We start from the raw sequence: 17064 nt of genomic DNA on the forward strand, positions 1-17064 counted from the left end.
GTGCACTTAAGCTTGCTGAAACCTGAAGGATGGCGATCTATAAATGTGAGATGCAGCATGGCCTGTAGATTAACTGTATGTTAGTTAAATAATGATCATTGATGCAGTAATCTTATTTATGTGTGACAATACATACTCTTCGGAACCCTTTCATGTTTTGGAGTGGGCTAGTCTTTTTGCTGAATGTGCATGTATAGAGCAGCAAGTGAGCAACTGGTCAGGTGAATTTTGAGGTTATTCACAATTTCACTTCCTTCTTGAGGGAAAAATCTTAGTGGCCCATTATTCCAATTTGTGTGGTTTGAGTGACTGAGTTTGTTTGCAAGCTACCTTGATGATTCCTCTCTTGCAACTGTTAAACACAGTAGGTATCCCCTGCCCCTTCCCATGCTTCAAGTCTAACAAGCACAATGTAGAAAAGAGTTAAAGTCCTTCCTAATGAGAAGCAGTGAGGAATCCTGCTGGCAAGTCAGCCCCTTGAGAACACTGTTCTCTGCACTCAGATACACATCCAAGTCTTGCTTCCCCATTCCCCACAATAAAGCCTTAACCAGGCAGAGTTTTCTGCTCTGAAATGGTGGGCAGACAGAAACTAACCACTTCAAAATTTAAAATCAAAATTATACCTCTGGTTGTATATGGGGGTTGTGAAAATATCCAGGCTAGTTGACCTGTCTTCCAATAAGAAATCTTTCATTTGAGAGCACAATAATTGTCTCTTAAAAACAAAACAACATAACCAAACAAAAAATGAAACCCACCTCCCCAACCCCAGAATGAAAAAACCAAAGCACTTGTGCCTGTCTATGCAGTGTTATGCAATCCAAAGCAGTCTGGCATCTGGCTTGGCTCTGCTGGGGATCATAGCAGAGGAGCCGACTTCAGCAAATGAAAACTTGAGGTCCTGGATGGCCTTTTAATTGTGTTCTTGCACGGATTAGGGATTTGTAGGCTTGCTCTTGAAAAAGGGCCTTCATCATAAATATGTGTAGTTAATACATGATACCATGCTGAGTGAACACTCAGATTTATGCTATGTCCTGAAGCCCTTGAACTTTGAAGTCATGAAGTTACACTACAAGCTGTTGCCGAGGGAGGAGAGAAATTATTTGATTTATAGAGAAAACAAGAGTGGTGTGACTGAACCAACTTCTGGGGAGCTTGGGGGAACTCTGTGTGGATACAGTGCCACTACAGAGGAACTGCTTCCCCCTCTGGGCTTCCAGGGATCTGCAGAGCCTCAGAGCTCTACTCTTTGTAGCCCAGTCTAGTATCCCAACAGGCTGCTGGAGGGCCACTTTCAGCACACAAACATAAACTTCATTTAAGGCTTCTTAGTCATGCAAAGTCACTGTTCCTCAGAAGCTAGGCTTAAACATGCACTCTGTGCATTGGATTGGATTGGAGACCAGGGACAGAACTAATTTTCTTGTCAGCTCTGAACCAAACAATTCCTAGGGAAGTAAAAAAAACCATATAATAAGAACTAATGAGCACAAATCTTACACAGCAAAGCTATTTCTCCTACGGGCTGAGGCAAACAAATACATAAGATGAAGAATATAAGGGAAAAGAGAATAAGCTACATTAGCTTGTATTTACTAAGAATAATTCAGCCAAAGGCGGAAAATCTCTGGTGATAATCTTGAATATATGGTATTGCTGTGCTGGCATTTTTATTTCTCAGAGTAAAAAAAAAGGATGCTACTGCAGAGGGGTTTTCTGCTAGAATCCCAAGTGCACCAAGCACTTCACTTAAACCAGCACACACTTTCAGTAATGTGGCTTCACTGTTTCAGTTGTACAATCTGACCATAAATGATTGCATGCAGTTATTTGAAATGCAGCTTTCCCTGCTGCAAATTACTTTGTTTACTGCTTGTGTGTAAACAATAATGCCTCCCCTTATGGGCATAAGGGGAGATTAACAGCAGTAATTACTAAGCAAATGTCTGCAAGTGAATACCCAGTTCTTAGTCATATTATCTTCTGCACTGGCATAAGAGAAAGGTGTTCAAAGCAGGTGCTGCTGCCATCCCACAAGTGATGTGAGCAGCCTGGGGCTCAGCAGAGGGCTGTGTAGGACCTGAATCACCGTTTGCAGGGTGATAATCGTTAACCTACTTTAGATTAATGCTGAGAGATGTTTGGCACTTTATTCCTAAAAATGACCACTAGTGACTGAATAGCCCTCAGTGCTACCTGCCTTTCTTTTCTGTTGTTTTTTTCTGTTTCCAAGAAATCTAAAGCTGTGCTTTCAAGTGAGCTCAACACCCACACTATGAGCCTGTGTTTCCCAATAGCTCTGTTCCCACTGAGTTGCCCTAAAGGTGCACTCAGCACTAAGTGCTAAGCTTATTTAGGCAGTCTTTGAACTTGACGGGTGGGGGGGAGGGAGGGGAGGTGGTGTTTACTAATCCAGTTGTACTGCCAGCACTGAAATATGTTCAGAGTAGCAGTCCTTTGGTGCCCTTGAAGCATCTCTTGGCATATACTGTCTTTCAGCCGAGCAGCCTATCCAGAAAAGCCACTACTGGCTTTTGGCTTGGGGCAAGAGCTTGCTTATGTGAGTGTGTGTGTACATGCAGAAGAGAGATGGCTGTGTCCTGTTTCATAGGGCAGTTTTGGATCAGCTATCTGGATTTCAGAGGTCACCCTTTTGAAGCTGAGAGACAACAACACAGAGACCTGGTTTTCTTTGTCACGGCATTGCCTCCACTCCTCTCCTGAACGCCTCTGCATGCCAGAGCAGGGAGTGGTGACCACGAGTGTCAAAGGCAGACAGAGCCCTATTTCTCTCACCATCACTGAAAAAGCTGATATGGAATGGGTTCATTTCTATAAGCAGAGGACACTCTTCTACTGCAGTGAAATAGTTTTGCCTTTGGTATTGAATCACTTTCAGACCCATCTCATAAACTGCTGTCTTGCTCAAGAGGCCTTTTATTTGTGAGCCTCTGGGACTCATGTGAACATATGCAAACTTTGCTATTCATTATACTACCTTATGGTCTGGCTTCCAGTTTGACAGAGGAAAACTGGGAAATCTAAGCTTGATTTATGATTGATGTATTTTAAAAAGGAGTCAAAAAGCAGATTAAGACGACGTGTAGAGTGTATTGGCTTTGCGATATTTCAAAAGAAATCTCCTACCTGTAGGAAGCGTGATTGCTTTTCAGGATCTGAGGTTTGCTATCTCGTCACAGAGTGACGACAAAAGCCATTGTTCCTCCTGCAGGCCCCGTTTCTGTGCAAGAGCCATACAGAGATTAGAGCTGTGCAGGCTGTGCTTTCCAGCCCTGCAGGAACCAGCCAAAGGCTGTTATCTTTAGACAAATGCAGATAGCAGGCCTGGAGGGGAGGTACTCGGTAATGTGCGAGGGGCTGCCACAATGGAGATTTTTCTGGGAAGTTCAACCAAACTCTGGAAGTGTGTTCAGAGAATTGCCCCTGAGTGTGGGAGTGTGCACAGGTTGGGAATTGCAAAGTGGAGAGATCTCCACATTTAAAGACACTCTTTCCGTTAAGAACACAGTCCCCTGAGTTAATTTTTGTGCCATAAAAACTATCCTGGGGACATGACCCACAGCCATTGACCCATTGATGTTGGCCTTCCAGCTTCTGTCTGCTATTTCTGTTGTCCCTGTCTTTATGGGCTTGATCCTACAAATCTTACCAATGAATTCAAAATGAGGTATTTTAGTTTTAGTCCCACAGATGAAGAGCTGTCCATACAACTCTCCAGCTGGCCTGTGGCCTGGCTGGCTGTATTTCACAGGACCTCTGTGCCCATGCAGGTGGCAAGAAGCTTTGGCTTGAGGCTACAGAATGTTTATATGAAGGATTTTCTGCATATATCGTGATGGCTAGAGTTGTAAAAGTGAAGCCTTCATATTTGACAACTGTGTTTTTGAATGGTGAAAGAGAAATGAGCGACATCAAGAGAAAGGGATGTAGCAGTTATCTGGAGAAATTAGTAAGCATGGTATCATAAAAAGCTCACCAATCCTGAGTAAAATTGAAACAGACAAAATAGATGAAAATATGCTGGATATTGCTCAAATACCAGCCACAAAAGATGCTAAACCACTATTTTTCTAGTCATATGGATGGTGCACAGTATTACAAATTTTTGCAATGTTATCATAAGTCTTTCTGCTTCTTGGCAAGTTCTTTAATTACCACCTTCCTTGTTTATCTGGTTATTTGTGAATTTCTGGTTTATATTTTTAAAAAAGCTCCTCTGATAGAGCAAGATAGTTGCACTCTTCAAAACAAAGAACAAGATGCAGCTTTATTTCATGAACCAGGTGCCCTTTATTTATCAGCTGTAGAACATAATTTTTTTGCCAAGCCTTTTTTTCTCTTCATAATGCCTTTGTTTCAAGTTCTGATTTTGGGGGCTTTGGACTGCCAGTAGTCAACAAATGCAGCTTGTTTCTGTTTGGCTGTCTGCAGTTGATACAGTGGTGTTCATTCTGGGGCTTTGAGCAGCCTGATCTGGTGGAAGGTATCCCTGTACATAGTAGAGGAGTTGGAATGAAATTATCTTTGAGGTCTCTTCTAGCCTAAGCCATTCAATAATTATTTCCCTTGTTACAAGAATGACCTGAATGTCCTGTCAGTGTTGATAGCTCAGCTCGTGGCCGACTGCAGGGATTTTTTGATGCTGGATATTGCTGGCATGCAGTCAGCCTTTCCTATCAGCAGACAACCGCTTTCAATTACAAGGCAAGCTGTGGATATTCAGGTGCAAAACCTCCTCCTCTCTCAGCCTAACTATTCTGTGAGGCCTTAAATCTCACTGGAGCTGGCTCCCTCATGCTGTATTAAGTCCTGCCTTTCCAAACTTAGAGTTCCTGATGGGGAGAGGGAGATAATGTTGGTGTTTATGGGAGCAGCTGGGAAGCAAAACTATCCATCCGGGAAGCCGCCTCGCTCCCTCGAAGCTTAGGTGAGACAACAGCAGCGCTGCGGAAGCAGAGGTAGAAAATTACTCACGATGTTTTGTGCTGGGAGCAACAGCAGTAGCTTAAAATGCTCTGTGGCTTTTATTTTCCCGTCGCAGTAGAGGAAAATAAGCACAAGAATAACCCACGAGAAGGCAGAGTCTGGAAAAAGCCTCTCACTTCCCCGGCCCGTGCGGGAAAACATCCCCCTCCTTCTCCTCCCTGACCCTGTGGAAACCCGCGGCCGGCGCCGCCGATGCCGAAGGGTGCGGATCGGGGCGGGTCGGGCCGGGGCTCGGCCCCAAACACTGCCCGCCCCGCCCCGCCCCGCGGCCTTAAAATGGCGGCGGCCGTGAGGGGGAGCTGGCAGAGCGCGGCCATGGCGCACCAGACCGTGTCTACCGTGGTGCTGCTGGCGGCGGCCCTGCTCTTCTTCGCCGGAGCCGTGCGAGGCGCCGAGTTCCGCCCACCGTTGGTGGGCGCCCCGCAGACTATCGACGACCCCGAGAACGATGAGGGGCTGGAGCGGGCTCTGCAGTTCGCTATGACGGCGTATAATAGGGCCAGCAACGACATGTACTCCAGCCGGGTGGTGCGGATCATCAGCGCCAAGAGACAGGTGAGCAGCCGGGGGGCGGCATTCTGTTAGGGGGGCTGGCAATGAGGCCGGCCGGATTCCTTTGGAGAATGGGCATACCTGCAATCCGTCGGTTTTTCCCCCACAGAGGGTGAATAAAAGCCCTTATTTATATCTTGGCTTCCCTTGGTCTGAGTGACCTTGAGTGCTGCAGGCTATGGAAGGAGCCAGTGGCTTCCCTGTGCTGCTCATGAGTTAACACGTCTCTGTTTATTGCTAAGGAAACTGTTTGTGGGACATGTTTACTTGGGTTTTGTTTCTTGTTTCTAGGGGGGTGCCAAGTGCTTCTTTCATGGGAGTTGCCAGATGCACTTCTCTCTGTACTTTCAGAGTCTGTTTTCATCATGTAACAGGAATGCTGCCTACGTCTCTGCTAGGCTTCTCTCGGTAGAAAGCCCTTCTCCGTGTGCTGTGAGTAAAGTTGCCTCTGCCGACTTGTCTTGTTGCAGGTCGTGGCTGGAATCAAATACATAATGGAAGTGGAGATTGCCCGGACAACCTGCACAAAGCCAGCAACTGATATTCAGCGCTGTGCTTTCCATGAGGAGCCGCACATGGCCAAGGTAGACTCCAGGGCACAGCCTGCTGATGCCCAGCCCTCCCTGTTTCCAACCCCATCCCACTGGCTGGCTTTGTACAGATAGCTGTGGTCACTGTCTGCCTTAGCCTACATTAGAGACTTTATGCCTTTATATTTAACAAGGCAAAGCAAATTTTGCCCTTGCAGAACTTGTCTTGCCAGTTGGTGTCAGAGAAGGCAAGGCCTTTTGGCTGTTTTGTAGGTGGGGCTCAGGTGGAACAGTGCATGTGTCTCAGTCCTCTTAAGAAATAGTCGTGGTCTGGATCAGAAGGGTATGTGAAGGAAAAACTCTGCCAAGCCTGCAGGCCTCCTGGCTCTCAGTCCAGGGTCATCAGTCCCCATCTAATTCTCACCTCTTTTTTCCCATGGTGATGTAAACATCCTTGGCATAATTTCCTGTGCTACTTGTATTGCTGTGAATAGAGCTTTGGACAAAGCACTGCCCGAAAGAGAAGCACTTCTCTCTCCATCAAGCAGTTACACAGGCATTTTGTAATGAGTAATTGAGCTTTTTGGGTGGGAGAACCAAACACATCTGCCTTCATCTGGCCTGAGTTTTTCCATAATGCTTCATTTCTTCTGCTGATGGCAGCAACAGGATTATGTGCCCTTTGTTCCAACATGTATGAGAGGTGTATCTGCACATAAGGTAAACACAAAACTGCTGTGTACCATTATGGCAACTGCAATGATGTGACACAGGTCCACGTGGCTTAGCTGTGCCTATGGGCTTATGTTTGAGTATTATCCATGCTGAAAGCTTTCCTCTCTGAGTGGATAAAGGAGATAACCTGATCCTCAGCAGTGCTGACTGTTCAGCTTTATTTCTTAGGGTTTATTTATGAGATGTGACTTGCTCTGAGCACGAGAGTGCTGCTCTAGAATACTTGTCTGAAGAGGACAAATCTAGAGTGCTACAGGAGGGTAGAACAGTGGTAAATGACACTTGTTTCGTGATCTTATTCTTCTAACGACTTTTTTCTTTCTCTCCTTAGCACACCATTTGCAAGTTTGTAGTGCTGAATGTTCCTTGGAGAAACCAAGTGGAGCTGCTGGAGAGCAAGTGCCAGTAAGCCTACCTAGATTCCAGCGGAGACAACCAGTTGTTCAGATTTAAAAGAAAAAGGCAATAACACAAATTGAGATGGGCTTTATCAATGCCTTTAACTTGGCTACTGATGTGTGCTTGTGCTATGCAAATTAAACCATGTAACTTCACTTTTAAAGCACAGTATGATCTCAACTTTTTCTTCTTTGGAATTACTATTTTAGAGCAGCTGTTTTGGTCTTCTACAGCTTTCCTGATGAATTCACTCCAGCATCAGAATTCTTATTAAAACCCCTTGGTATCCATGTTGAGTAACTACTGTAAACATAAAAACTTAATTAATAATTGCCATGATGTGTGGTTTTCTTTGATCAAATGCTGTTTTGGAGGGAGGGTTTGCTTTTAGTTGTCACCTATGATATCCTGCCCAAAGAATCGGATGAGAAGGAATATTGGGTTCTGATCACAGAGGAAACAAACCATGCCTGCTTGTCCCTTGTCCTGGCCACTGGTTTTGAGTAAAAGATGGAAGCCTCAGCTGTTCTCACTGAAGGAATTCTGCTTTGGAAAACTCATGATCTTGGGAAGCTTCGCTGAAGCTGGCCCTGAGACTGTAGTGGTCTTGGATCCTGGCTGCTATACTGTTCTGTCTTAAGGCTGTAAGGAAGGAGGAGGAGGCTCCCTTTGAAAAAAATGACATTTTCAGGTAGTAGGGGAAGGTGCTAGGTCAAGAGAGAGTCTTGAGAGTGGGTGAAGGTGCTGAGGTGAACAATGGAGCTGCTTCTTTTGTTTTTTTCACAGTCCCGATAAAGTAGGAAATGTTCCTTTGTGTTTTTGCTTTTCTCTATTTTGAAGTAATCCTTTTCCTTTTGGTGTAAATCTCACCCATGGATACAGTGAGTCCAGCTCCTTAGGAGTGCATCTTCTGTGGGTTGTTCTTCCTCCCAAGGGAAATGCCACTCCCTGTCATTATCAGGGTTTGTCAAGCTTGCTGTGAACAAGAGGCAACACCTTGATTCATGTTGTTGGGAGGATGAGCTGGTTGCCTGGCACCAAAGATCTGCATCTAGGTTGTGCTCAGATCCAATAGGACAAAAAAAATAAAAATCCCTGTTTTCCCTCCTTGTCACCCCATTCTCAGTGCTCTGCATGAAGGTGGCCTGTTTTTTCTTGCCACCCAGGTCAGTGACTGCATGTTCCATCTGCTGATTCTGGAAATCCTGGGTCAGGCTGCTCAGGTGTCCTCAGTTGTCCTTCTCTAATCCCACAGTTCATACATGCTTATTCCCTGGCTTCTATCTGCACAAGCACAGAGCAGTGGTGAAGGGATTCCCTTATGCTTTAGGTGAATTTGCCTCTGTTAATCTTCTATCCCCTTGGTTTGAGGGCAAGTAATTGCACAGGTCTCCTTCAAAAAGAGTCTAGGAAAGCAATTAAGGTGCAGTTATGTATAAGGCATTTCCAGTACTTTGTTGTATTTATTAACCAGCAGCTCTGAACAGCATGGGGAGAAAAGAGTGGCTGTGCCAGAGAAGGTGAGAGTTTGTGTTAGGAGCTCCTGAATCCAGAAGTGTGGGAACATCCGTGGACGGCAAGGAGAGGGAACTCTGAAGACCTGAGACACTTTAGGGACACATGGTTTTATTGCAAGGGTTGTGGGTAAAAGGGCCATGCTTTCAGCTACCAGCCTCATTGGCTGAAGGGATGCCCCAGAGAGAGAGGGCAGGGGGTGGGAGGGTAAAAGCTGAGAGGTAAGCAAGAGAGTAAGGTCCTTCTTATAATACATAATATCTCCTTTTGTGTTGAATATTCTAATTTACATTAACCAACCGGTGAGAGATACAAAACCTACAGACTTTGCATACAGCCTATGAGAACTGCTATATTACCATATCATTCTGTATTCTAAACTTTAAAGGCTAGTTTCTTACCTATCTTTTCCCTGATACCTTGGTGGGGCTACACCCTTGGGTCTTTTGGTGTCCCTTTGCTATCACCCAAGCCATCTCCAGTGAATCACTGTCTTCCCACCTGCCATGCCTACATCTCAAAGCTAGCTTTCATTTCTATTTCACTCACAGGTTTTATATTTTCAGTATCTCTTGCCAAGCAATCATATTTGTAAGCTCTTCCTGTCTCACCTTTCCCAACACAGAGGTGTTGCATTTTTGTACTGAAATGCCAGTGACTAAGGGCATGAATGAATGGCACGGATTACCCCATGCTCACAAACTGCCGAGTGTCAGCCTTGGTGATTATCCCACCTGGAGAAATGCCAAAAAAAGCCTGACCTAATTTAAACACCTTCTGCTGTGGGCTGTGTTATTTTGCATTTGCAACAGGCTAAGAGCATTAGTGGAAGTTCCCTGCCAAGAGCATTTTGCTTCTCAGGTCTTTCTGCTTGACTGGCTGGCAGGGACTGGGCCAGCTGAACACTGAGCCCTCATTTTTAGCTGCATTCTCTGCCTGACTTTTTCCAATGTTGGTGTTGGATGTGAAGAAGGGACCAGGAAGTGCTTATTTCGTGTAGTCTCTTGCTTTGGTTTACTTGCATCTGATACATTAATTCTGAGGACATTCTTCTGAAATTTAGTAGGATCAGAGCTTTGCTGCTGCTACAACTCATGAACCCAAGGGTTTTTCCTGGCTCTGGTTCTCAGGGACAAATTTAGGGCCAATTATGTGAGAAGTGTAGCTCTCCTTACCAGTGCCTGCGCTTCCAGGTGTGTGCTCATATGGACTTACAGCTCCCAGCTCCTGTGTCCTTGTTCCCTGCTCATGCTGCTCCCTGGGTCACGGCCCTACAGGGTTTTTATGAGATTCTTGAAGTTGCATCAGCACTCCTGCCAGGTATGGACACTTCCCTGTGGACACAACTGAAATGGCAATTTCCTGCAATTATGGAAGGAAATGACCATGTGAGGATTTGGGTCGCCCTGGAGCCCTCAGTCTGGGCCACCCGGTGCTGTTGCTGATGGGAATGCATTCAGGGTGTATTCCTTAGCCTAAAGCATGGAGACCTCTCAGTAAGTGTTTAAAGATGCTTGGTTGTTTGTATTCATTTTTAACATGCAATGCCTTAGAATCCCTAGTGTGGATCCCTCAGAATGTCAAATTTAGCAATCAAACACACATCCAGTTTTGAATCTTCATGCTTTATCTTTTGACACAGGAGAGGGAAGACTTCATGTCCCTTTCCTCATGGGATGCAATGGTCACCTGGAGATCATTTCTGCCGGGTTGAGTAGGAAAGTGTCCTAAGTTGGACACTGCTGGCAATGCTGAATCTTTTTGTGACTCTTGTCACTCTGCTTTGGTGGTGCCCTGCAGATGGGAGGGCAGGTACCTGTTTCTACGCTCGGGGCAGCATCATCCCAGCTAGGCAAGGAAGGGTGAGGAGGAGGACTATCCTTGAGTGAGAAGTGCAGCAAACCTGCAGGCTCCACAGTGCAAATCCCTTCTCAGTGTCTCCCTGCTGACCCTCTGGCATGGGTCATAGCTCACTGGGACAGCAGATGCCGGCTGGGGCAGGACCCAGGGCTTGAGGTCACACATGCTAAAGCCTCTCTTCTCTGTCATTGCTCACTCACAGGGCATTGCCCAACCTCCATCAGCTGGTGGGCTCCTGCTGGTAGGATTTCACAGCAGGGAAGAAAAGGAGAAGCTCAGCTGCTTATCCCTTTGATAAGCTGGGGCATGTGCTGGACACTATTTTTAAGCTTTCTGGAGGCAGATTACGGGTGTGTGTGAGCATAGGCTTGATGATGGGGAAAACTTTTCCCTGTTTCCAGCTGGAGAAGAACTCCCAGTGGTTTATGATGCCCTCACTATACCATGCCTTGCTGGGAGGCACTGTCCTCTCTTCCCCATGAGCTGAGAAACTGCATACCTTGTGCCCTGCCAACTGCACCATTTTTCATCATCCAGATGCAGAAGAAATAGCAACTTGGGCCAGGTGAAGGAATGGATTTTATATCTTGAGTATAAAAGCTAGCAAGAGAAAAGTTGTTTCAGTGAAATAGTGATGCTTACACCAAGGATGCCCCTTTCCCTTGTCCCAGCTGGTTTATCCATCTGTACAGGTGTGTAGTGGTGTTTTTTTCCCTTCCTGTGGGGCTCAGGAGGGAAGCCTTGACATCCCTGGAGGAAAATTACCTTCTCCAAGTGCCAGAGCTGGCTAAAAGCAGGAGGAGTAGCTCATCTGGCTGACATTGGATGTACCAAGCTCCATCTGTGCAGAATCACAGTGTGGTGAGCTTGGGGGTCGCGGAGCTGGTTCCAAAAGGGGTGTGTGGGAACTTTTCAGGAACAGGCTTATCTCAAGACAAGCCATAGCCTATAAAATGAAATTAGCTTTGGGCTTCTGAGCATGGCTTAGCTGGGCAGTTGGCTAATAACACTGACTTTCTCTTGATAAAACTCATGAGACTGCTTAGGATGACTACAGATTTTTAATTACCTGCTTTTCCTCACTGAACAGCCGGTCTTTTTGTTGCTTTCTATGTTAGCCAGATAACATAGATGGAAATGTTTTTCCTATTTAATCTGACATTTTCAGTGTTGGCTGCACACCCCAGATGGTTCAGTGGAAATGATTTCTTCTGTGAGATGTTGAGAGAATGAAACATGATGTTTCTACAGCTCTGACACGCTTTTTGCCCAGCTGCTCGCATGAACAAAACTATCTAGGATCCCAGTTTGATAGGAAATTGGAGAACTGACAAGAAACTTATTTGCTCTGTGCTCTGTAAACTACTTTCCAGATGTAGGAAATGCTTCTTGCAGATGCTTGTGCTAGGAAAGCAAGGAACTCAGATATTAGAAGACCATAGTTCTGGAAGGGTCAGATTCACCACGGAGGAAACCTGTTGTAAACCAAATTTTTCATTGGGTCACAAAGAGTGTCAGCTCAGTGCTAACTGCAAAGCTTCCCAGCTGATAATGGGGGGAGAGGTGGGAGGAAAAATGCCTGAGAGGTTTTCAGGTGCTCCACTGAGTGCCCTCCATCTATCAACAGAGCCAGTTCGATTGGGAAATAGTGAGAGTGAGCAGTGAGTGTGAAATTGAACACTGGCCCCAGACTGACGTGTTTTGGTCACAGTCCACTGGACTTCGTCTGAAATACTGACACAGGCAAGCAAGGTTTATAGATTTAGTTTTACTTTTTTATTTTTATAGAGAATGTTCAGGGAACCCTTACCACTAGGAAAGATACTGTGTGATGGCATCTGAAACCAGCACTGAAACTGCAGATGTGATCAGATGTCTCTCTGGGCTGAATCATTAGTATCTGCATTTTACTGAGCCATTTGTATTATCTTGTGGAAGATGCAGTTTCACAAGCCTTTCTGAAACACAGATGTCTGACCATCATACTTGTGCCTCCCTGGAAGAGAGAAAAAGGCACTGCTACCGCACATGGTATGGTTAGCAGGGAGGAGCAGGGCAAGAGACAGTATTGGATGGATTTCCAGCATGGAAAAGCAGTCTTTGGGTCCCTCAGATCCCTGGGACTAAGTCAAGCCTTCCTGTCTCAACTCTTGTAGCCTCGTACATGTAACATAAAATCTTTCCACGGGGGGTCAGCATCTTACAGGAGATGCACAGGAATGGAAGACAGGCCCGTTTCTCACCCTCAGCAAAAGGAGGGCAGCACCAAGCATCTGCCACAGGCCTGTTCGTTATCCCTGAGGTAATCCTCCATCTGCTTCCAGGTGCTTGCTGGATGAAGATCTGATCCAGCCTGCCTGGAGCTTGCTTTGATCACCTGGGCAAAGGACACTAGCAGGGACCACTAAGTTTCCCCTGGTCAGTCAGGGAGACTGAGGGAACTACATATATCATCAACTACATCATGTCCCCAGCAGATGCTGTCTTGCAGGATCAGTACCCATTTTTGCAGCTCTTTGCTTGGGTATTTCCACTGCCAGCAGACACCTCTCAATCGTGTCCAGGTGTTACGCAAGTTGAAGCAAGTTACTCTAATTTTACCCCATCTTCTTGTCCTGTTTCTGAAGAGAATTGTTTGTGTAAGTGTGATGAGCAAACCCGAATGCATCTGCCCCTAGGTGGAGGAGTGTTTACAATGTTCTCTGAGATCATGATAAATATTGGTTTTGTTGCTATGGGATTTCTATTCACTCTGTAAGAGAAAATGTGTTTTTCTCAATAGCTCAGATGTGATGGAAATAGTCGGAGATCTTCTGTCAGTTGTGTCTCTGCAAACAGAAATCCTGAGGCTGTGTAAGCAAGTGTGAGAATTGGGATATTGAAATATGAGCGTCCTTGACCACTAGTCCTCCACTACTTTTGTACCTGGCAGGTGCCTGGAGAAGCAGTCTAACCCAGAGACTGACAAACTGTATTCGTGGGAGCAACAAATTTTATACAGGTACCAACCTAAATGTGTGCAGGGAAGGACTATGAACTTTCCTGAGCTCTGCTGAAAATGTTACACTGAAGATATCTCTTTACATTTAGCTCTTCAGGAAAACCAGGATCAGATAGAAAAATATTAACTTTTTTTTGGGGAAATAATCAGATGTTTTGTAGTATGCTGCCATAAGAAAAGAAGTAGAAACTGGATGTTATAATAGATTAAGGACAGATTAATTTAGTGACTCTTCACATCTCTGGTCTAATTGAAATGCAACCTATTGTGCTTTTGTAGAACTTTGCATGGCCTTCCCAAAAACAGCTGCTGACACATGTCCTGCTTGAAAATATTGGAGCTCCCGAACACAGGCACATTCTGCCATGAGCAGGTAAACCAGTGCCTGCAGACACTGAAACTGCCCTTTTTTGATCCCAGTGGCGTTTAATCCTGGCAAACAAGCACCAAGTGGGAAACTGTCTTTATGCTGTCCCAAATAAGTTTCAGGGCCATGTGCAAAGCCAGCAAAAGTTGCATGTGCACGTCTGAAATCAGTGGTGAATGTCCTCCAAACCCTAGGAAATTACTGCTCAAAACTAGATGAGATCTGGAGAATTCAATTTATGTAAATTCCTCAGACTGACCCATGGGTTATTAAAACAGAATAACAAGAGCCTTATTCTAGTTGGCTTCTGGACCCCTCAGTCTATTGACTTACATAAATCTTGTTTGCTTTGGAATTGAAATTAGCTCCCTTAACTGCATCAGCATAAAGCAAGCATCTCATTTTCTATAAGTCTTTTTTTAAAGGTGGACTGAGATTAAATAGCTGGCAACTCAAGCAGATATAAAAGCTGTGTTGTGGCAATGCAAATGATGTGATATATAGCATAATTGGAATTCTTGTGCAGAAGAAATGAAAATCAGGATTCTTTTTTTCTTTGCTTGCTGCTTGCTTCTGCACTCCTGAGATGTTGTGCCATCAGTTAAGAGCTCATTCCCTGCGAAGGTCAAAGTCACTTTGACACGATACTGGGAAAACTGCAAATTGTCTCTTATCAAATGATAAAGGCTGGGAAGGGGCAAATATCAACTGGGAGTGCTTGGCTGGGGATGGTTCTGCCCGTGCCCAGGTCAAGCATGGCTAAAATTCTTGTTTTCTGCTAACAGCCAGAGTTTAGTGAGGTGGATGTGTGTGAAGACAAAGTGTTGAGCAAAGGGTGGGGACTCTTGATAGCATGACCCAGTGCCAGCTGTGGTATTATGAGGGTGATGTCTGGGGGAACCAGGATGTCCCCTCCAAATCCTCCTGTGGGCTGTTCAGAAAACCTCTTTCCTTTTTGGAGTCCCCAGAGAGCTCTGCCCAAGATCCCCTCTCATCAGGGCTTCCTTGGGGTGGTGGAAGGCTAAATCTCTTACTTCTCTGGAGGCAAAACAGCTACTAAAGAGCTGCTGGGCAGCTACTGAACAGCAGAAAATTTGTAGTGATGCTCATCTTGTCACCAGCTGCATCTCAGTCCTCAGTTACTGGGTTTGGAAAGAAATCTTCAGTAAGAGCACAGACAAACTCATGATTATTATTTCCTACTCTTCAATTTAAGGAGAAAATAACAGTGAGACTGAAGGAGGCCTTTTGGTTTCTGTGCTTAATACAGAATGGTTCAACCCTTGGTCAGAGCTAACTCTGTGCTTTGAAATCATTGCCAGAGCAGAGGAAAAGTAATTTTTTCACATTCAGGTGTGAGGTTTTTGTCCTTTTTATCTGGATGTGTTTACCAGATACCATTTTTTGAGGACTTAAAGGATTTTGAGGATTTTGACTTACTTCACTAATTTTAGTTTATCTCAGAAGTAACTTGACTTTTATCATTATGTCTTACTTTTAATCAGTTTAGGGTTATTTTTATAGGTCAGTCTTGCTGGTAGGCTCAATTTGTATTATTACGGAGTACCACAAAAGGTGGATAAGACCTTCAGACTGCACCAAGACCTAATAGCTTTGAAAATGAAAGACATCTAAGGATGGTGTGTGGTTACTTGGTTCTTCTAAGCTCCTTTCTCCCTTGCAAGGCAGAACTCAGCCCAGTAGCTCCCAGGGCAGAAGCCATCTTACCAAAATGGCACCTTGTTTGAAGGGTTCTCTCACTCTGTGAGGGATGGAAAAGGAGGTTCTGGGGATGTTTACACAACTTTGGTGGTGTTTAGGGCAAGAGTGGCAGTGCCACTTTTTCTCTTTGATTAACTGCCACCAGTCCTGCAAGGATGTGCAAACTGCTGCCTGAACTGTTTATTTATAGCCCTTCATAAAACCAATTACCAAAATGTCACAAAATGGTGGTGTTGTTATTAGTGCATTTCCTCCTGTATTAGCATGCCCTGAGCTCTTGTGCTGTCAGGGCAGTAGAAAGGGCAGTGGAAGGCTTGTGGCCTTTTACCAGCAATGGCATAAATCACATTTACTAGGCTGTGCTAGAGCTGAAGTAACATTTCTTCAAACTCCCTGCCCTGCAGGCCTGAACAAAGTATTTTTTCAGAAGCTGAGAGGCTGCCAAGGAAAGATAAATTGCTGATCTTGGAGGGAAACGTGCTCCACACTAATCTGGCTGCTGCATAGTAACTGGAATGGTTGGAGGTGGTGGATGGATCTGGAGAAAATGGATTGCATGCACAGAGGTGTTCATGGACCAGGACAAATTGTGGCTCATCCCTTTTTTGCTGCATTGGGAAGCATTGTGTCTTCTCCATGTTTCTGAAGTGCCCCAGGCTTTGCACACAGGAGAGGTGATTGGGCTAAGGCATTCCCCTCAGAGGCTCAGCCTGGAGAATGGATGGCACAAGAGGACCTAAGAGTAGATTCCCAGTAGTACAGAGAGGTCTGCATCAATCTTTGACTCTTCTGTGTATGTGATAGTGGATGCTGTGGTTCTCCCATTGCAGGCTTCAGGCTGTTGTGTGACTGCTACTGCTCCTGAGTCCTAGTGGGTGTTCAGAGTTGCTGACCTTCAAGATGAAATTCGGGACGCCCATGTCCACTTCTCCATATTCACTCAGAAGGCAAGCACACAGGTCCTTGAATCCCTATCTGTTGCAGGTGGTCCACTGCAGGTTTTGGGAGGTCCTGTGTGGTGCTGAGATTTACACCTCAGCAAGGTTGGCCTCTGGATGTTCTCAGCTTGGAAGAGAGTGTTGGTGGAGGCAACAGGGAGCCAAACTGCTTCCCAGAGGGGACAGAGTGCCCCAGAAACCAGGGCTGGATCCTAACAGACTTGCTTTCTGGCTCTGCAACTGGCCTTTTGGGTGACCTTGGGCAAGTTCCTTCATCTTTCCGTGCCTCAGTTTCCTTAGTCTGCCTCTTCTGCTTCTCCTTGATGAGCCAGACACGCTGACAGTTGGCCAAAATCTAAGAGACATTGGTGCAGAGAAAAGCTGGAGCTGAAATGTTTTATTTCTGATTGATTCTGGAGACTATCAGATGAA

General features: G+C 45.4%; 2 protein-coding genes across 2 annotated transcripts in view; one reads left to right on the plus strand and one right to left on the minus strand.

Moving 5' to 3' along the window:
• Positions 1-17064, minus strand: part of EIF4A3 (eukaryotic translation initiation factor 4A3) — a 359684-nt gene that overhangs the window by 59270 nt on the left and 283350 nt on the right. The gene's annotated exons all lie outside the window — the stretch shown is intronic.
• Positions 5266-7563, plus strand: LOC136359616 (cystatin-like). The gene is made up of 3 exons (XM_066316425.1): positions 5266-5568; positions 6036-6149; positions 7162-7563. Exons 1-3 carry the CDS (start codon positions 5290-5292, stop codon positions 7237-7239), a joined length of 471 nt encoding a protein of 156 aa, XP_066172522.1. The 5' UTR covers positions 5266-5289; the 3' UTR covers positions 7240-7563.

This window comes from Sylvia atricapilla, chromosome 3, assembly GCF_009819655.1.
Source record: "Sylvia atricapilla isolate bSylAtr1 chromosome 3, bSylAtr1.pri, whole genome shotgun sequence".
Classification (NCBI taxonomy): Eukaryota; Metazoa; Chordata; class Aves; order Passeriformes; family Sylviidae; genus Sylvia; species Sylvia atricapilla.